We start from the raw sequence: 22,395 nt of genomic DNA, 5'->3' as shown, positions 1-22,395 counted from the left end.
TCCTCCCTCCCCCTTCCTCCCTCCCCCTTCCTCCCTCCCCCCTCCTCCTCCCCCTCCTCCTCCCCCCTCCTCCTCCCCCCTCCTGCTCCTCCCTCCTGCTCCCCCCTCCTCCCTCCCCCCTCCTCCTCCTCCCTCCTGCTCCCCCCTCCTCCTCCCCCCTCCTCCTCCTCCCTCCTGCTCCTCCCTCCCCCCTCCTCCTCCCCCCTCCTCCTCCTCCCTCCTGCTCCCCCCTCCTCCTCCTCCCTCCTCCTCCCCCTCCTCCTCCTCCCTCCTGCTCCTCCCTCCCCCCTCCTCCTCCTCCCTCCTCCTCCCCCCTGCTCCTCCTCCCTCCTCCTCCTCCTCCCCCCTCCTGCTCCTCCCTCCTGCTCCCCCCTCCTCCCTCCCCCCTCCTCCTCCTCCCTTCTGCTCCTCCCTCCTCCCCCCTCCTCCTCCCTCCCCCCTCCTGCTTCTCCCTCCTCCCCCCTCCTCCTCCCCCCTCCTCCTCCCTCCCCCCTCCTCCTCCTCCCTCCTCCCCCCTCCTCCTCCCTCCCCCTCCTCCTCCTCCCTTCTGCTCCTCCCTCCTCCTCCTCCCTCCTCCCCCCTCCTCCTCCCTCCCCCCTCCTGCTTCTCCCTCCTCCCCCCTCCTCCTCCCCCCTCCTCCTCCTCCCTCCCCCCTCCAGCTTCTCCCTCCTTCTCCAACCCACGTACCCAACCGGGGGTATTTGGGGTGTCCCCCGGTAGTCTTAGGGTACACCCTAGTCTAGGGTGTCCCCCCAGACCGGGTGTACCCCCAGACCGGGTGTACCCCCACACCGGGTGTACCCCCAGACCGGGTGTACCCCCAGACCGGGTGACCCACTACTCCACATTAGAGCAGCGGCTCGGCTGGCCTACTTGTTGGGCGGTGTTGGAAATAGCTGCTGTCCTGGTTTCTGAGACGGGCCTCTCCCGGGTCCTCAGGGTCTGGGAAGTGGGCTAGCTTCACAGCCAATCACGTCGCTTTGTTCCGCTCCTCACAAGATCTGTGTCACTTTGACTTCTCCTGCCTCCAGGCCAATCGCGTTACTATATCCTGTTCCTTCACTTCTGTCTCACTCTACTTTTACTAATAGTTTAAAAAGTCACTTCATCTCTTTTTAAATAGTTATTACCAGAGCCCCCTAATCTCTAAACTGTCTTTCAGTAGATTAGCTGGTTTTCATGTAGGACTCTGGCTCAGTGGACAAGAGAAACAACCACAGCTCAGCTCAGCCTGGAGGATCTGTTCTGAGGACCTCAGCCTTGAGGATCTGTTCTGAGGACCTGAGCTCAGCCTTGAGGATCTGTTCTGAGGACCTGAGCTCAGCCTGGAGGATCTGTTCTGAGGACCTGAGCTCAGCCTGGAGGATCTGCATCATTTAACAACCAATGACTTCATCCTGTGGTTTATCTTTATGCTGTAAAAGTCTAAACATGTCTACAATACATAACATACTGTATACATGTCTATAGTACATAACCTATACATGTCTACAGTACATAACCTATACCTGTCTACAGTACATAACATACTGTATACATGTCTACAGTACATAACCTATACCTGTCTACACTACATAACATACTGTATACATGTCTACAGTACATAACCTATACCTGTCTACAGTACATAACCTATACATGTCTACAGTACATAACGTATACATGTCTACAGTACATAACCTATACCTGTCTACAGTACATAACATACTGTATACATGTCTACAGTACATAACCTATACCTGTCTACAGTACATATCCTATACATGTCTACAGTACATAACCTATACCTGTCTACAGTACATGTCCTATACATGTCTACAGTACATATCCTATACATGTCTACAGTACATAACCTATACATGTCTACAGTACATAACCTATACATGTCTACAGTACATAACCTATACCTGTCTACAGTACATAACATACTGTATACATGTCTACAGTCCATATCCTATACATGTCTACAGTACATAACCTATACATGTCTACAGTACATAACCTATACATGTCTACAGTCCATATCCTATACATGTCTACAGTACATAACATACTGTATACATGTCTACAGTACATAACCTATACATGTCTACAGTACATAACCTATACATGTCTACAGTACATAACCTATACATGTCTACAGTCCATATCCTATACATGTCTACAGTACATAACCTATACATGTCTACAGTCCATATCCTATACATGTCTACAGTACATAACCTATACATGTCTACAGTCCATATCCTATACATGTCTACAGTACATAACCTATACATGTCTACAGTTCATAACCTACAGTACGGGGGGGGGGGGGGGGGGGGGGGGCTTCGAATTGGTTGCAACGTGGAGAGTGTTGTGGACTGAGATGCTGCCGGACGGCGGGGCAAGTTGTTGCAGCGTGATATTCTATAGCCTGGTAATGTTTATACATATACGGTGATATTCATACTGGTTTAAATAATACATTTGATAGTATTTCACATCTTTGCTTCAACAACTTTGAGCAAGAGTTTTCTTCGAAAGGAAATAAAGGCCTGTTCCAGTGTCCATGGTTCTCACTAACTGGTTGTAGTTCCAGTGTTCATGGTTCTCACTAACTGGTTGTAGTTCCAGTGTCCATGGTTCTCACTAACTGGTTGTAGTTCCAGTGTCCATGGTTCTCACTAACTGGTTGTAGTTCCAGTGTCCATGGTTCTCACTAACTGGTTGTAGTTCCAGTGTCCATGGTTCTCACTAACTGGTTGTAGTTCCAGTGTCCATGGTTCTCACTAACTGGTTGTAGTTCCAGTGTTCATGGTTCTCACTAACTGGTTGTAGTTCCGGTGTCCATGGTTCTCACTAACTGGTTGTAGTTCCGGTGTTCATGGTTCTTACTAACTGGTTTTAGTTCCGGTGTTCATGGTTCTCACTAACTGGTTGTAGTTCCAGTGTTCATGGTTCTAACTAACTGGTTGTAGTTCCAGTGTTCATGGTTCTCACCACTAACTCTGTGGATCCAAGCCTCTCCTAAATGACATCAACACGTGTGTGTGTGTGTGTGTGTGTGTGTGTGTGTGTGTGTGTGTGTGTGTGTGTGTGTGTGTGTGTGTGTGTGTGTGTGTGTGTGTGTGTGTGTGTGTGTGTGTGTGTGTGTGTGTGTGTGTGTGTGTAGATCACCAGAAGCTTGAGAGAGAGGCCCGGATCTGCCGCCTTCTGAAACACGCCAACATCGGTGAGATTATATTCTGTATTTCAGACAAACTTTATCGGCATAAAATATAATCCAGCATGGGAATTAACAGAAATATATACGTTAATATAAGTAGATGTAACAAATTGATAAATTGATGAATATATTCCTGCATATAATTTTGATTTATCTTTCTCTGATTCTATTCTCTCTCGCTCTCGCGCTTCTCATATATTCATCCCATAATCGGTCCTATAAACGGATCTTGATACGTCTACCCTGTGCAGCTCACCCAGCCGGGTGAATCTCACCGGCGGTAGAGTCCCCCCCCCCCTCCCCTCGTCTCTCTCTCTCCGTCTCTTGTCTTTCTGTCTCTTGTCTCTGCTGAACCGGTCTCTCTTTCTGTCCAAAGAGACTATCAGAGGAGGGCCATGATACTGAACCGGTCTCTCTTTCTGTCCACAGAGAGACTATCAGAGGAGGGCCATGATACTGAACCGGTCTCTCTTTCTGTCCACAGAGAGACTATCAGAGGAGGGCCATGATACTGAACCGGTCTCTCTTTCTGTCTACAGAGAGACTATCAGAGGAGGGCCATGATACTGAACCGGTCTCTCTTTCTGTCCACAGAGAGACTATCAGAGGAGGGCCATGATACTGAACCGGTCTCTCTTTCTGTCCAAAGAGACTATCAGAGGAGGGCCATGATACTGAACCGGTCTCTCTTTCTGTCTACAGAGAGACTATCAGAGGAGGGCCATGATACTGAACCGGTCTCTCTTTCTGTCCAAAGAGACTATCAGAGGAGGGCCATGATACTGAACCGGTCTCTCTTTCTGTCCACAGAGAGACTATCAGAGGAGGGCCATGATACTGAACCGGTCTCTCTTTTTTTCCACAGAGAGACTATCAGAGGAGGGCCATGATACTGAACCGGTCTCTCTTTCTGTCCACAGAGAGACTATCAGAGGAGGGCCATGATACTGAACCGGTCTCTCTTTCTGTCCACAGAGAGACTATCAGAGGAGGGCCATGATACTGAACCGGTCTCTCTTTCTGTCCACAGAGAGACTATCAGAGGAGGGCCATGATACTGAACCGGTCTCTCTTTCTGTCCACAGTAAGACTCCACGACAGCATATCAGAGGAGGGCTTCCACTACCTGATCTTTGATTTGTGAGTTATTGATTTATTCATGAACTTCGGAGCATCAGTGTTCCTTATAGCGGGCCTGTCGGCGGTTCTGAAGGCCGTCAGGTAAGTGGCTCTTCAGGTATTACAACCTTCATCCTCTATGAGGTATCTGCAGCCTGTGTTCCCGTTCCTCTTGAAACAGTCAGCCTAATTATCAACAGCTGACCAGGCTGTTCAGATCAGCTGACCAGGCTGTTCAGATCAGCTGACCAGGCTGTTCAGATCAGCTGACCAGGCTGTTCAGATCAGCTGACCAGGCTGTTCAGATCAGCTGACCACTCTTCTAATAATCAAAACAGGAAGCATTCGAGGAAGAGAAAGTGAAGTGAGCAGAACCTGGGTCTGGACCTCAGAGGGTCTGGACCTCACCCTAACACCACCCTAACACCACCCTAACACCACCCACCTCACCCTAACACCACCCTAACACCAACCACCTCACCCTAACACCACCCACCTCACCCTAACACCACCCTAACACCACCCACCTCACCCTAACACCACCCACCTCACCCTAACACCACCCACCTCACCCTAACACCACCCACCTCACCCTAACACCACCCTAACACCACCCACCTCACCCTTACACCACCCACCTCACCCTAACACCACCCTAACACCACCCACCTCACCCTTACACCACCCACCTCACCCTAACACCACCCACCTCACCCTAACACCACCCACCTCACCCTAACACCACCCTAACACCACCCTAACACCACCCACCTCACCCTAACACCACACTAACCCCACCCACCTCACCCTAACACCACCCTAACACCACCCTAACACCACCCACCTCACCCTAACACCACCCACCTCACCCTAACACCACCCTAACACCACCCACCTCACCCAAACACCACCCACCTCACCCTAACACCACCCTAACACCACCCACCTCACCCTAACACCACCCTAACACCACCCACCTCACCCTAACACCACCCTAACACCACCCTAACACCACCCACCTCACCTTAACACCACCCACCTCACCCTAACACCACCCACCTCACCCTAACACCACCCTAACACCACCCACCTCACCCTAACCCCACCCTAACCCCACCCACCTCACCCTAACACCACCCTAACCCCACCCACCTCACCCTAACACCACCCATTGAAGATATATTCAGACCAATATATCTAAAGAGTTCCTAAATCATTGAGCGGTTCTGCTGCTCTGCAGTGACCCGCTGGAGAGCAGACAGGGTTTGGGTTTCATCAGCGGTCCCTCTACCGCTTGTGTCTCAGACACAACAAAGCTCTGTTCCTCTGTTCCTCTCCTGTTCCTCTCCTGTTCCTCTCCTGTTCCTCTCCTGTTCCTCTGTTCCTCTCCTGTTCCTCTCCTGTTCCTCTCCTGTTCCTCTCCTGTTCCTCTCCTGTTCCTCTGTTCCTCTCCTGTTCCTCTCCTGTTCCTCTCCTGTTCCTCTCCTGTTCCTCTCCTGTTCCTCTCCTGTTCCTCTGTTCCTCTCCTGTTCCTCTGTTCCTCTCCTGTTCCTCTGTTCCTCTCCTGTTCCTCTCCTGTTCTCCGGTTCTCCTGTTCTCCGCTGGGAGGGGACCCTGGGAGGGCCCAGAAGGGTTCCCAGGGGTCCGGTTGTCTGCCAGCGCTGGGACTCCGCCTCCTGGAGTGTAGTTTTGCCCTAGCCCCGGTGGGACTCCGCCTCCTGGAGTGTAGTTTGGCCCTAGCCCCGGTGGGACTCCGCCTCCTGGAGTGTAGTTTGGCCCTAGCCCCGGTGGGACTCCGCCTCCTGGAGTGTAGTTTTGCCCTAGCCCCGGTGGGACTCCGCCTCCTGGAGTGTAGTTTGGCCCTAGCCCCGGTGGGACTCCGCCTCCTGGAGTGTAGTTTGGCCCTAGCCCCGGTGGGACTCCGCCTCCTGGAGTGTAGTTTGGCCCTAGCCCTGGTTGTGTCCTGAACACGGCTCTGCTGCCGTTCAGGAGGATGACTTCACCTTGTTCTAAGTGCCCCTGTTATTCTGAATAAGGTTAGGGTTTAGGGTTAACCCTAACCCTTGTTCCAATTGCCCCTGTTATTTTGAATAAGGTTAGGGTTAGGGTTAACCCCTAACCCTTGTTCTAAGTGCCCCTGTTATTCTGAACAAGGTTAGGGTTAGGGTTAACCCTAACCCTTGTTCTAAGTGCCCCTGTTATTCTGAATAAGGTATATACAAGAGACCGGGGAGGTGGAGGGATTTGGCTGTACATATATTAGGGCTGTCAAACGAACGCGTTCATTTTGATTAATTAATCACAGAATAAATAACGCGTTAAAAAATTAACGCAAATTAATTGCGCTTCTATCGTGCCCTTTGACCCGATGCATCATTTGCGTTGAAACAAAATGGAGGCAGAAGAGAAGACGCTGCTCGGCCCGTGCACGGAAAGTTCAAGTTTAATCTCCTAAACGGAACTGTCTGTAGGAACACCGTTATCTGCAATCTCTGTAATAAGGAATTTTCCTATCACCGGAGTTCATCAACCCTTAAATATCATCTCAACGCGAAACATTTGGTAGCAAGCTCGCAGGTACGAGCTGCCACAGCCCCTGAAGCTGGCGCTAGCAGGCAGCCTCGTCAAGCAATACCTGATTGAGAAGCATTGAATCTTGAGTGAGATGGAAATGTTATTAATCAGATCTTAATGTTAATGAAAGACATGTTTTAAATGAAAAAGGGCATTGAACTTTAAAGTCTATTATTCATTGAATCACTCATCTGCCATTATTTACTTGAATTAGATTATTTTGAAATACTTTCTTGGAAAATGTAAGTATGCGATTAATTTAGATTAATTAATCACAGAGCCTGTAATTAATTAGATTAATTTTTTAATTGCTTGACAGCCCTAATATATACACCCCCCAACAACCCCCTTCGTCTCATTGTTCTTCAGTCCATCTGATGGTTCTTCTGTTCATCTCATGTTACTTCTGTTCGTCTCATGGTTCTTCTGTTCGTCCCATGGTTCTTCTGTCCTTCTGATGGTTCTTCTGTTCAGTTCGTCTCATGGTTCTTCTGTTCGTCTCATGGTTCTTGTCTTCGCCTCATGGTTCTTCTGTTTGTCTCATGGTTCGTCAGTCCGTCTGATGGTTCTTCTGTTCATCTCATGATTCTTAATTTCGTCTCATGGTTCTTCTGTTCGTCTCATGGTTCTTCTGTTCGTCTCATGGTTCTTCTGTTCGACCTCATGGTTCTTCAGTTTGTCTCATGTTACGTATTTTAAGCACATAAGCTGCCCCAACATGGCCACAAGGAAGCAGGATTGAACACAGAAGCTGCATTACCCTCACATAGCCACATGGGAGCAGGATCAAACATATAAGCTGTAATTACTATACATAGCCACAAGGGGAGCAGGACCCAACATGCAAGCTGTAATAACTACTCCAGCCACAGAAGGCAGGATCTTTAAGACGGAAGCCGGAAGCCGAGCCAATACGTCACATAGGCCACGCCTACTTGATACAAATGCGGAGCGGGAGTCAGAAGGGGGTCAGAAACATATGGCAGCTCCGTTGGTAGCCCTGGGGGTAGAAGATAGATGTCGCTCCATGCGCGTGTTGAATACAATTCCCCTCCTTTTGCTTCATAGTTACCATACCGAAATACTTTAGCAAATAAAGTGAGTTAAAAGCGATCCGGATTGAACTACTTTCTTCAAGAACACGACACTCATGGTTCTTCTGTTCCTGGTTCTCCAGAGTTACCGGAGGTGAGCTGTTTGAAGACATCGTTGCTAGGGAGTACTACAGCGAAGCAGATGCCAGGTCTCTCACACACACACACACACACACACACACACACACACACACACACACACACACACACACACACACACACACACACACACACACACACACACACACCTCCTCTCTCCCTCTCCCCCCATGTCTCCCCAGTGGGCGGCTCACTGCCTGGTTTCGCCCCCTGCTGTTTCTCTGCAGCCACTGCATCCAGCAGATCCTGGAGGCCGTGCTGCACTGCCACCAGATGGGCGTGGTCCACCGAGACCTTAAGGTAGGGACACGCCCTGGGAGACGCCCTCGCCGACCTCTGACCCCCCGCCGACCTCTGACTCCCGCTGACCCTCACCCCACTGACATCTGCCCCCCCGCTAAAACTCCCTCCAACTTAGAGGCCTACTGTAAGGCCCCAGAGGCCTACTCTAGGGGCCCAGAGGCCTACTCTAGGGGCCCAGAGGCCTACTGTAGGGGCCCAGAGGTCTACTGTAGGGCCTTAGAGTCCTACTATAGGGCCCCAGAGGCCTACTGTACTGCCCCAGAGGCCTACTGTACTGCCCCAGAGGCCTACTGTAAGGCCCCAGAGGCCTACTGTAGGGCCTACTGTAGGGCCTTAGAAGTCTACTGTAGGGCCCCACAGGCCTATAGTATGCCTCTAAGGCCCTACAGTAGCCCTCTAAGGCCCTACGGTAGGCCTCTGGGGCCCTACAGTAGGCCCCAAAGATCTACAGTACCCTACAGTAGACCTCTAAGGCCCTATAGTAGTCCTCTAAGGCCCTACAGTAGACCTCTAAGGCCCTACAGAAGGCCTCTGGGGGCCTATAGTAGGCCCCCAGAGGCCTTCTGTAGGGCCCAGAGGCCTACTGTAGGCCCCAGAGATCTACTGTAGGGCCTTAGAGTCCTACTATAGGGCCCCAGAGGCCTACTGTAAGGCCCCAAAGGCCTACTGTAGGGCCCAGAGGCCTACTGTAGGCCCCAGAGATCTACTGTAGGCCTGTGGGGCCCTACAGTAGACTTCTAAGGCCCTACAGTAGGCCCTACAGTAGGCCTCTGGGGCCTTACAGTAGGCCTCTGGGGCAGTACAGTAGGCCTCTGGGGCAGTACAGTAGGCCTCTGGGGCCCTATAGTAGGACTCTAAGGCCCTACAGTAGACCTCTGGGCCCCTACAGTAGGCCTCTGGGCCCCTAGAGTAGGCCTCTGGGCCCCTAGAGTAGGCCTCTGGGGCCTTACAGTAGGCCTCTGGGGCCCTACAGTAGGCCTTTGGGGCCCTACAGTAGGCCTCTGGGCCCTACAGTAGGCCTTTCGGGCCCTACAGTAGGCCTCTGGGGGCCTACCGTAGGCCTCTGGGCCCTACAGTAGGCCTATCGGGCCCTACAGTAGGCCTCTGGGGCCCTACAGTAGGCCTCTGGGGGCCTACAGTAGGCCTCTGGGGGCCTACTATAGTTGAAGGATTGGATTGGATCCTCCAGCATTGTTGAAGGATCTGGACGGCAGCCGGCGGCCGTCGAAGGGAACCGCCTCCTGCCGCTCATTTGAGAACCAAATGAGGCTCTGAGATGAACCTGAGGAACCATCGGCCCTACTGGTCCCACTGGTCCCACTGGTCCCACTGGTCCTACTGGTCCCACTAGTCCCATTGGTCCTACTGGTCCTACTTGTCCCAATGGTCCTACTGGTCCCAATGGTCCTACTGGTCCCACTGGTCCTACTAGTCCCACTGGTCCTACCGGTCCTACTGGTCCTACCGGTCCCACTGGTCCCACTGGTCCCACTGGTCCTACTGGTCCTACTGGTCCCACTAGTCCCATTGGTCCTACTGGTCCCACTGGTCCTACTGGTCCTACTGGTCCTACTGGTCCTACCGGTCCCACTGGTCCTACTCGTCCTACTGGTCCTACCGGTCGCACTGGTCCTACTGGTCCTACTGGTCCTACTGGTCCTACTGGTCCTACCGGTCCCACTGGTCCTACTAGTCCTACTGGCCCCAACGGTCCCACTGGTCCTACTGGTCCCACTGGTCCCACTGGTCCTACTGGTCCTACTGGCCCCAACGGTCCCACTGGTCCCACTGGTCCTACTGGTCCCACTGGTCCTACTGGTCCTACTGGCCCCACCGGTCCCACTGGTCCCACTGGCCCTAATGTGTCTGCCCCCCCCAGCCGGAGAACCTGCTCCTGGCCAGCAAGCTGAAGGGAGCGGCGGTGAAGCTGGCCGATTTCGGCCTGGCCATCGAGGTGCAGAGCGAGCAGCAGGCCTGGTTCGGTGAGTCCTGGTAGGGCTAGGAGGGGGTCCTACTCTGGGTGTAGGGGGTCCTACTCTGGGTGGAGGGGGTCCAGGTCCTACTCTAGATGTAGGGTGTCCTACTCTGGGTGGAGGGGGTCCAGGTCCTACTCTAGGTGTAGGGGGTCCTAGTGCTACTCTAGGTGTAGGGGGTCCTACTCTAGGTGTAGGGGGTCCTACTCTAGGTGTAGGGGGTCCTAGTCCTACTCTAGGTGTAGGGGGTCCTACTCTGGGTGTAGGGGGTCCTACTCTAGGTGTAGGGGGTCCTACTCTAGGTGTAGGGGGTCCTAGTCCTACTCTGGGTGTAGGGGGTCCTAGTCCTACTCTGGGTGTAGGGGTCCTACTCTAGGTGTAGGGGGTCCTACTCTAGGTGTAGGGGGTCCTGGTCCTACTCTGGGTGTAGGGGGTCCAAGTCCTACTCTGGGTGTATGGGGTCCTAGTCCTACTCTAGGTGTAGGGGGTCCTAGTCCTACTCTAGGTGTAGGGGGTCCTAGTCCTACTCTAGGTGTAGGGGGTCCAGGTCCTACTCTAGGTGTAGGGGGTCCTACTCTAGGTGTAGGGGGTCCTAGTCCAACTCTAGGTGTAGGGGGTCCTAGTGCTACTCTAGGTGTAGGGGGATCCTGGTCCTACTCTAGGTGTAGGGGGTCCTACTCTGGGTGTAGGGGGTCCTACTCTAGGTGTAGGGCGTCCTAGTCTTACTCTTGGTGTAGGGGGTCCTAGTGCTACTCTAGGTTTAGGGGGTCCTACTCTGGGTGTAGGGGGTCCTAGTGCTACTCTAGGTGTTGGGGGTCCTAGTCCTACTCTAGGTGTAGGGGGTCCTACTCTAGGTGTAGGGGGTCCTAGTCTTACTCTGGGTGTAGGGGGTCCTAGTGCTACTCTAGGTGTAGGGGGTCCTACTCTAGGTGTTGGGGGTCCTAGTGCTACTCTAGGTGTAGGGGGTCCTACTCTAGGTATAGGGGGGCCTAGTCCTACTCTGGGTGTAGGAGGTCCTACTCTGGTTGTAGGGGGTCCTACTCGAGGTGTAGGGGGACCTACTCTAGGTGTAGGGGGTCCTAGTGCTACTCTAGGTGTAGGGGGTCCTGGTCCTACTCTAGGTTTAGGGGGTCCTGGTCTTACTCTGGGTCTAGGGGGTCCTACTCTAGGTGTAGGGGGTTCTACTCTAGGTGTAGGGGGTCCTGGTCTTACTCTGGGTGTAGGGGTCCTACTCTAGGTGGAGGGGGTCCTACTCTGGGTGTAGGGGTCCTACTCTAGGTGTAGGGGGTCCTAGACTGGGTGTTGGGGGTCCTACTAGGTCTTTACTCTGGTATTATGGTATGGAATAGTTTCCCTACAGCTATACAAATCTTTTTTTAAGAGACAGGTCAAACAGATTTAAATTAGTAAATGTACACTACATATATAGAGAATTGATATCTATTGATATATTTAATGTGTGTGTGTGTGTGTGTGTGTGTGTGTGTGTGTGTGTGTGTGTGTGTGTGTGTGTGTGTGTGTGTGTGTGTGTGTGTGTGTGTGTGTGTGTGTGTGTGTGTGTGTGTGTGCACGCTGCAGGGTTTGCTGGCACACCCGGGTATCTTTCCCCAGAGGTGCTGAGGAAAGATCCGTACGGGAAACCAGTGGACATGTGGGCCTGCGGTGAGAACCTTACATAACATTAACATTACCATACTGACCCTAGCATAACATTAACATTACCATACTGACCCTAGCATAACATTAACATTACCATAATGACCCTAACGTAACATTAACATTACCATACTGACCCTAACGTAACATTAACATACTGACCCTAACATAACATTAACATTACCATACTGACCCTAGCATAACATTAACATTACCATAATGACCCTAACGTAACATTAACATTACCATACTGACCCTAACGTAACATTAACATACTGACCCTAACATAACATTAACATTACCCTACTGACCCTAGCATAACATTAACATTACTATACTGACCCTAACATAACATTAACATTACCATACTGACCCTAACATAACATTAACATACTGACCCTAACATAACATTAATATACTGACCCTAACATTACATTAACATTACCATACTGACCCTAGCATAACATTAACATTGCCATACTGACCCTAGCATAACATTAACATTCCCATACTGACCCTAACATAACATAAACATACTGACCCTAACATTACATTAACATTACCATACTGACCCTAGCATAGCAATAACATTACCATACTGAACCTAACATAGCATTAACATTACCATACTGACCCTAACACAACATTGACATTACCATACTGACCCTAACATAACATTGACATTACCATACTGACCATAACGTTAACATTAACATACTGACCCTACCGTAACATTAACATAACCATACTGTCCCTGACGTAACATTAACATAACCATACTGACCTTCACATTAACATACTGACCCTCACATTAACATTACCATATTGACCCTGACGTAACATTAACATTACCATACTGACCCTAACGTAACATTAACATTGCCATACTGACCCTAACGTAACATAAACATTACCATACTGACCCTAACACAACATTAACATTACCATACTGACCCTAACATAACATTAACATTACCATACTGACCATAGCATTAACATTAACATACTGACCCTAACATTAACATTACCATACTGACCCTAAAATTAACTTTACTATACTGACCCTGACATTAACATACTGACCCTCACATTACCATACTGACCCTCACATTACCATACTGACCCTCACATTACCATACTGACCCTCATGTTTCCATACAGACCCTCACATTACCATACTGACCCTTACATTACCATACTGACCCTCACATTACCGTACTGACCCTCACATTACCGTACTGACCCTCACATTACCATACTGACCCTCACATTACCATACTGACCCTCACATTACCATACAGACCCTCACATTACCATACTGACCCTCACATTACCATACTGACCCTCACATTACCATACTGACCCTCACATTACCATACTGACCCTCATGTTACCATACTGACCCACACATTACCATACTGACCCTCACATTACCATACTGACCCTCACATTAACATACTGACCCTCACATTACCATACAGACCCTCACATTACCGTACTGACCCTCACATTACCATACAGACCCTCACATTACCGTACTGACCCTCACATTACCGTACTGACCCTCACATTACCATACTGACCCTCACATTACCACACTGACCCTCACATTACCATACTGACCCTCAGATTACCATACTGACCCTCAGATTACCATACTGACCCTCACATTACCATACAAACCCTCACATTACCACACTGACCCTCACATTACCATACTGACCCTCACATTACCATACTGACCCTCACATTACCGTACAGACCCTCACATTACCGTACTGACCCTCACATTACCATACTGACCCTCACATTACCATACTGACCCTCACATTACCATACTGACCCTCACATTACCATACTGACCCTCACATTACCGTACAGACCCTCACATTACCGTACTGACCCTCACATTACCGTACTGACCCTCACATTACCATACTGACCCTCACATTATCATACTGACCCTCACATTACCATACTGACCCTCACATTACCATACTGACATACTGACCCTCAAATTACCGTACTGACCCTCACATTACCATACTGACCCTGACATTACCATACTGACCCTCACATTACCATACTGACCCTGACATTAACATACTGACCCTCACATTACCATACTGACCCTCGTGTTACCATACTGACCCTCATATTAACATACTGACCCTCATATTAACATACTGACCTAGGCCTGCAGCGGATTCGAATTGTATCCGAATCCGTTCGGTTCGTTTACCACAGTTCGGAGCATTCTGGAGATCCGCGGATTTCGGTTTCATGAAGGCATTGCCTTATGTAGCGTATTTTGCCTACTGTAGCCTACGTCCGATACAAAAGGGTGTTTAGCACCCAGCGGAATGCATTCTCTCCAGTGCTGCCCGAGCCAATGAGGTAGCTGTAATAGGTTGTTTTCTGAAGTTCAAGCGCACGATTCCTAAATTTAAAGAAAGTAATTGATACAATTATATTCTAAATATACGGGAGATAAATACAAACGGGTGATAAGCGGGATAACGGCCTTCGAGGTCGACCGGTTCGATGGAAATAATGGACAGGTAGAGGCAACTCTGGCTTCATAATGCGCTCGTCGCCAGAGTTCTAAGCCTCGTCGGCCGTTATCCCTTACATGTTACACTCAGTGCACCATGTTTTCAAATGCATTTAGGGGAACATTTATTGCACAAAAAAGCCTTGCAAGTTGTCTGATTGCAGTCAATTAACACATTGCAAATAGCCTGTGGGTCTCTTTCATTTTTGTGTCTCTCCCCCAAACCCTCCGTCAAAAAAAAGTCCGCCTTTTTACTACCACGGACATGATCCTAATCCGAACCGTATCCGAAACCGAGGCCCAAAACGGTTATCTGAACCGAACCGTGGACACACTGATCCGTTTCACCCCTATACTGACCCTCACATTCACATAATGACCCTCACATTAACACACATATCCTCACATTAACATTCTAATCCTCACATTAACATACTAGCTGCGTTTCCATCTAAAAGGTGATGCAAATCTTTAGAAAGTTTGCAAAAAAGTAATTCGATGTAGGTGCGTTGCCATCAAGTGGTTGGAGCGGGTAACTACCCTAGCTCTGCCTGGAGGTGGCACTGTAGGCAAAAAATGTATGCCGACACGTGGCTGCAATAAATGGTAGAAATAGAAAAGCTGTAACAAATGTAACGAAAGCCAGTTAGTCCGCCAATAGAGAAGAGTATCAACAAACAACAAACATGGAGAGAGGAATTCAGCAGCAATTGGTTTCCCTTGGGCAAGTCATAACTGTTCTTTCAGTGAAATTATCATTGGCTATTTTAACTTCAATCCGTAGACGAAGAAATAGAGAAATTACAATGTACACAGCGGTAGCAAGGGAAATACGAGGACGACGTAGAGTGCCTTACGTATGGGAGAGCACAATAGGCTGATGACGTTACACGTCGATGTCGGCAGGGTTGCTATGGCCGGTCGTTATGCGGAAATCGGAAAGACTGTCAGTCCTGTGTGTTCAAAGCTCCCTATGTCACAGCTGTTTCGAAAAGTGTGTTTCCAGCTCCCATTTTGCGAATTTACTCTCTTTCGCATTTCTCAAAAACCACCTCAAGTGAGCGGATAAACTTTGTTGCGAATTAGAGGATTTTTATGCGAATTTTGGTGTTTCCATCACCGTTTACTGATTCGATACTTCAAAGTTTGCATAAAATCAGGGGGATGGAAACGCACCTACTGACCCTCACATTAACATGCGTATCCTTACATTAACATACTGACCCTCACATTAACATTCTAATCCTCATGTTACCATGCATTCCTGATCCCAACATTAACATTAACATACTGACCCTCACATTAACACACATTCCTGATCCCAGCATTAACATTGTGATGAATGTTTTAGATTCCCCCTTACCATCATTATGAAGTGTTGAGCCTTTATGACTGTGTGTGTGTGTGTGTGTGTGTTTGTGTAGGGGTGATCCTGTACATTCTGCTGGTTGGCTACCCCCCCTTCTGGGATGAGGATCAGCACAGACTCTACCAGCAGATCAAGGCTGGAGCGTATGATGTGAGGACACGCATGCACATGCGCACGCATACACACACGCACACACACACGTGAACACACACACGCATACACACATGCATACATACGCACAGACATGCATGCATGCATACATACATACATGCATGCACATTATAGTGGCATTTTTGCCGAGAGTTGAAGCCACTATAGGAGTGGGGTGGACGACGCGCAATCCAAAACCAAAGTAAGGCAATCTGATTCAGAGTTTGAACAAAGAAACTTTATTAAATAAAGCTTCTAACAAAAATGACTGGTCTTGATGATTATACTTTTCAACAAACATTTGCGGTCAAAAAGCTGTCCCACTTCCCCGTCTCGCTCTCGTTTGTGTCACATTCCAGCAGGTGAATTAAATCCCTTCATCAGATGAATGAATCTAATAATAGAACTGACCTGCGGGGGGAGCCAGACAGAATGCAAACTCAATGTAACAAGAGTTATATCAAGTATTATTCTTTCCATTCCATTATCGCCATATTCCCATTATTGCTCCAACACACACACACACACACACACACACACACACACACACACACACACACACACACACACACACACACACACACACACACACACACACACACACACACACACACACACACACACACACACTCATAGTTCATCCCTATCCCTGACTCTAGTGTGTGTGTGTGTGTGTGTGTGTGTGTGTGTAGTTCCCCTCTCCTGAGTGGGACACGGTGACCCCGGAGGCGAAGGATCTGATCAACAAGCTGCTGACCATCAACCCGGGGAAGCGCGTCTGCGCCACGGACGCACTCAAACACCCCTGGATCTGTGTACGCACGCACACACACGCACACACACACACGCACAAGCACACGCACACACACACACACTCTCTAAACACTTCCGTTTGCGTGCGGTGACATTCTGAACGCCTTTCTGTATCCGTAGCAACGCTCCACGGTGGCCTCCATGATGCACCGACAGGAGACCGTCGAATGTCTGAAGAAGTTCAACGCCCGGAGAAAACTGAAGGTGGGCGTGTCCTCCAGCGCGGGGGGGGTCCTCCAGTGTGGGGGGCGTGTCCTCCAGTGGGGGGGCGTGTCCTCCAGCGCGGGGGGGGTCCTCCAGTGTGGGGGGCGTGTCCTCTAGTTTCTTATTCATGAGGAGTTAGACAGGAAGGTGTGGGAGAGCGAGGGGACAACACAGGACCAGGACGTGGGCCGGGGGGGGCGGGGCCGCTGGCGTCAGACAGCCTCAGCCCACTGAACACCTCGGCCCCCCATGTCTGAAAGGAATCAAATACTGACCAGACTACACTGCTCCTGAGCTGTAACCCTCACCCTAACCCTAACCCAGCCTCAGCCCACTGAACACCTCGGCCCCCCATGTCTGAAAGGAATCAAATACTGACCAGACTACACTGCTCCTGAGCTGTAACCCTCACCCTAACCCTAACCCTAACCCAGCCTCAGCCCACTGAACACCTCGGCCCCCCATGTCTGAAAGGAATCAAATACTGACCAGACTACACTGCTCCTGAGCTGTAACCCTCACCCTAACCCTAACCCTAACCCAGCCTCAGCCCACTGAACACCTCGGCCCCCCATGTCTGAAAGGAATCAAATACTGACCGGACTACACTGCTCCTGAGCTGTAACCCTCACCCTAACCCTAACCCTAACCCAGCCTCAGCCCACCTAACACCTCGGCCCCCCATGTCTGAAAGGAATCAAATACTGACCAGACTACACTGCTCCTGAGCTGTAACCCTCACCCTAACCCTAACCCTAACCCAGCCTCAGCCCACTGAACACCTCGGCCCCTCATGTCTGAAAGGAATCAAATACTGACCAGACTACACTGCTCCTGAGCTGTAACCCTCACCCTAACCCTAACCCTAACCCAGCCTCAGCCCACTGAACACCTTGGCCCCCCATGTCTGAAAGGAATCAAATACTGACCAGACTACACTGCTCCTGAGCTGTAACCCTCACCCTAACCCTAACCACTGAAGTATGGCAGTATAGTATGGCAGTATAGTATGGCAGTATAGTATGGCTGTATGGCAGTATGGCAGTATAGTATGGCTGTATGGCAGTATAGTTTGGCAGTATAGTAGTATAGCATAATGGCACTATAATTTGGCAGTATAGTATGGCAGTATGGCAGTATAGTATGGCTGTATGGCAGTATAGTTTGGCAGTATAGCAGTATAGCATAATGGCAGTATAGTTTGGCAGTATAGTATGGCAGTATGCCAGTATAGTTTGGCAGTATGTAAGGAATAATCACCGAGAGGCAGGGCAATATACAGTTTGATATGCCCGGCTTGTGGACGGGCATATCAAACAGTTTGCCTGGCTCGCGGTAACCTTCCGCGAGCTGGGCATATCAAACAGTTTATTGCCCTGCCTTGAGTTGATTATTCTGTTTATTCTACTTCTCGCCAAACAACATAATAAAACAATTCAAATACTTTAATAATTAGCCTTTTTCTTATTCGTATTGCATGCTTATTAAATGTATACTCTGTTTAAGTTCATCTCCCTCGAAAAGTAGAACTACGGTGAATAACGTTAGCTCAGCTGTAGGTAACTCGTTTCTATAGCAACCACACAAGGCTGTATCTGATCCCTAGTTTAATAATGTAGTTGCTACATTCGTATCAAGTCAGCTTTAATGACGATCGATCAAACATGAGCTCCTTATTCCAAATAATTTTTATTTGCAATAAATGTAGGCTATAACAAAGAAGAAGATAGAAAACGATGCAAGCGGCGTATTGATCTACTGTGCTCAGTCAGCAGCAAGTAGAACCGACAAGTCAGCGGGCAATATGACGGATTAATGCACCCCTCCCAGCCAATCAGAATCGAGCATTCTTAAATGAAGTAGAATAAAGCAGTATAGCATAATGGCAGTATAGTTTGGCAGTATGGCGTTATTGCACTATAGTTTGGCAATATGGCAGTATAGTTTGGCAGTATTGCAGTATAGTATGGCAGTATAGTTTGGCAGTATAGTATGGCAGTATAGTTTGGCAGTATGGCAGTAAAGTTTGGCACTTTGGCAGAATGGTATGGCAGTATAGAATGGCAGAATGGCAGTATAGTATGGCAGTATAGTTTGGTAGTATGGCAGTATAGTTTGGCAGTATGGCAGTATAGTTTGGCAGTATAGTATGGCAGTATGGCAGTATAGTATGGCAGAATGGCAGTATAGTATGGCAGAATGGCAGTTTAGTATGGCAGTATAGTTTGGCAGCATTGCAGTATAGTTTGGTAGCATGGCAGTATAGTTTTGCAGTATTCCAGTATAGTATGGTAGTATGGCAGTATAGTATGGCAGAATGGCAGTATGGCGATGTTGTGTTCACGCTGGTTCTGCTCTGGTCCGCAGGGTGCCATCCTGACCACCATGTTGGCCACACGGAGCTTCCCAGGTAGGTGCCACCCCCGGCTGAGAGATGTAGCGACAGACCCTCATTCTGTAAGGGTCCCAGAAGATTAACCCCATCAACACCACCCAGACAGAGCCCCACACACACACCACCCAGACAGAGCTCCACACACACCACCCAGACAGAGCTCCACACACACCACCCAGACAGAGCTCCACACACACCACCCAGACAGAGGCTCACACACCACCCAGACAGAGCTCCACACACCACCCAGACAGAGGCTCACACACCACCCAGACAGAGCCCCACACACACACCACCCAGACAGAGCCCCACACACACACCACCCAGACAGAGGCTCATACACCACCCAGACAGAGCTCCACACACACCACCCAGACAGAGCTCCACACACACCACCCAGACAGAGCCCCACACACACCACCCAGACAGAGCCCCACACACACCACCCAGACAGAGCCCCACACACACCACCCAGACAGAGCCCCACACACACCACCCAGACAGAGCCCCACACACACCACCCAGACAGAGCTCCACACACCACCCAGACAGAGCCCCACACACACACCACCCAGACAGAGCCCCACACACCACCCAGACAGAGCCCCACACACCACCCAGACAGAGGCTCACACACACACCACCCAGACAGAGCTCCACACACACCACCCAGACAGAGCTCCACACACCACCCAGACAGAGCTCCACACACACCACCCAGACAGAGCTCCACACACACCACCCTGACAGAGCTCCACACACACCACCCAGACAGAGCTCCACACACCACCCAGACAGAGGCTCACACACCACCCAGACAGAGCCCCACACACACCACCCAGACAGAGGCTCACACACCACCCAGACAGAGCCCCACACACACCACCCAGACAGAGCCCCACACACACCACCCAGACAGAGCTCCACACACACACACACCACCCAGACAGAGGCTCATACACCACCCAGACAGAGCTCCACACACCACCCAGACAGAGCCCCACACACACCACCCAGACAGAGCTCCACACACACCACCCAGACAGAGGCTCACACACCACCCAGACAGAGCTTCACACACACCACCCAGACAGAGCTCCACACACACCACCCAGACAGAGCCCCACACACCACCCAGACAGAGCCCCACACACCACCCAGACAGAGCCCCACACACCACCCAGACAGAGGCTCACACACACACACCACCCAGACAGAGTTCCACACACACCAGATGCTCCTAGAAGGAGAGGAGAGCATGACCTCAATAACCCGGTCCCTGCACGCTGGCAGAGGCTGTGGTGACTCCACCTCTCGTGGTCACTAGTGTTTCTCCACCTCTTTCAGTGTTTCTGTGATTCTGTCCTCTAAACTGCCGGCTCCATTCCAACTGACATGCTCCTCGTCTTTGTCTCCATAGCTACCAAGACCCTCCTGAACAAGAAGGCAGAGGGTGTCAAGGTAGGTTCCTATTGGTCCTAACAGTATGTTCCTATTGGTCCTAAGGAGAACGTTCCTATTGGTCCTCAGGAAAGCGTTCCTATTGGCCCTCCGGACTACGTTCCTATTGGTCCTCAGGAGAATGTTCCTATTGGTCCTCAGGATTATGTTCCTATTGGTCCTCAGGAGAACGTCCCCATTGGTCCTCAGGAGAACATTCCTATTGGTCCTTAGAGTGTGTTCCTATTGGTCCTCAAAGTGTGTCCCTATTGGTCTTCCGGAGAACATTCCTATTGCTCCTCAGAGTGTGTTCCTATTGGTCCTCACAGTATGTTCTGATTGGTCCTGAGAAGAACCTTGTGTAGGTGAGTAAGTGACTGCTAACCGCCCCCCACTTCTCCACCAAGCGCCCTTCCTGTAGTTGAAGGGTGTCTGTCCCCGTGGAAGGCGACATCACAGCAGACCACCTGGTCCCCATCACAACTGCCCACCCCCACGTCTCCACGGAGCTGGAGAGTAAAGCCTTCCACTTCTGCTGCCCTTCAACACGCGTGTGCTGAACATGATCTAGAACCCGTGGGCTGAACTCTTGTGTTCTGAGCCCTTGGTCTAGATTCTTCTGTTGGACTATTCTACTCTAGACCCTTGGTCTAGAGTCTAACCCTTGGTCTAGATTCTTCTGTTGGACTAGTCTAACCCTTGGTCTAGATTCTTCTGTTGGACTATTCTACTCTAGGCCCTCGGTCTAGAGCCTAACCCCTGGTCTAGAGCCTAACCCTTGGTCTAGACCCTTGGTTTAGAGTCTAACCCCTGGTCTAGAGCCTAACCCCTGGTCTAAAGTCTAACCCTTGGTCTAGAGTCTAACCCTTGGTCTAGACCCTTGGTCTAGAGTCTAACCCTTGGTCTAGAGTCTAACCCCTGGTCTAGAGCCTAACCCTTGGTCTAGAGCCTAACCCTTGGTCTAGACCCTTGGTTTAGAGTCTAACCCCTGGTCTAGAGCCTAGCCCCTGGTCTAGAGCCTAACCCCTGGTCTAGAGTCTAGACCCTAACCCCTGGTCTAAAGTCAAACCCTTGGTCTAGAGTCTAACCCTTGGTCTAGACCCTCAGTCTAGAGCCTAACCCCTGGTCTTGACTCTAGACCCTAACCCCTGGTCTAAAGTCTAACCCTTGGTCTAGACCCTTGGTCTAGAGTAAAACCCTTGGTCTAGAGTCTAGACTCTTGGTCTAGATTCTAGCCCCTGGTCTAGAGTCTAACCCTTGGTCTAGAGTCTAACCCTTGGTCTAGAGTCAAACCCTTGGTCTAGAGTCTAGACTCTTGGTCTAGAGTCTAACCCCTGGTCTAGAGTCTAACCCCTGGTCTAGAGCCTAACCCTTGGTCTAGACCCTTGGTCTAGAGTCTAACCCCTGGTCTAGAGCCTAACCCTTGGTCTAGAGTCTAACCCCT

At 50.2% G+C, this 22,395-nt stretch overlaps 1 protein-coding gene across 2 annotated transcripts in view; it reads left to right on the top strand.

Annotated features, from left to right (window-relative positions):
- Positions 1-22,395, top strand: part of LOC115529564 (calcium/calmodulin-dependent protein kinase type II delta chain) — a 48,737-nt gene that overhangs the window by 9,295 nt on the left and 17,047 nt on the right. For both annotated transcript variants that reach the window (XM_030338347.1, XM_030338346.1), the window contains exons 3-13: positions 3,155-3,214; positions 4,294-4,348; positions 8,079-8,144; positions 8,322-8,394; positions 10,277-10,379; positions 11,949-12,032; positions 16,005-16,099; positions 16,792-16,914; positions 17,033-17,116; positions 19,484-19,526; positions 20,932-20,972. In XM_030338347.1, coding sequence (XP_030194207.1) covers positions 3,155-3,214; positions 4,294-4,348; positions 8,079-8,144; positions 8,322-8,394; positions 10,277-10,379; positions 11,949-12,032; positions 16,005-16,099; positions 16,792-16,914; positions 17,033-17,116; positions 19,484-19,526; positions 20,932-20,972 — 827 coding nt within the window. The remainder of the gene's footprint in view (positions 1-3,154; positions 3,215-4,293; positions 4,349-8,078; positions 8,145-8,321; positions 8,395-10,276; positions 10,380-11,948; positions 12,033-16,004; positions 16,100-16,791; positions 16,915-17,032; positions 17,117-19,483; positions 19,527-20,931; positions 20,973-22,395) is intronic.

The sequence above is a fragment of the Gadus morhua genome, chromosome 17 (assembly GCF_902167405.1).
Source record: "Gadus morhua chromosome 17, gadMor3.0, whole genome shotgun sequence".
Classification (NCBI taxonomy): Eukaryota; Metazoa; Chordata; class Actinopteri; order Gadiformes; family Gadidae; genus Gadus; species Gadus morhua.
Note: the sequence above shows the minus strand (reverse complement) of the source record. Positions and strands in the feature narration are given on the sequence as shown.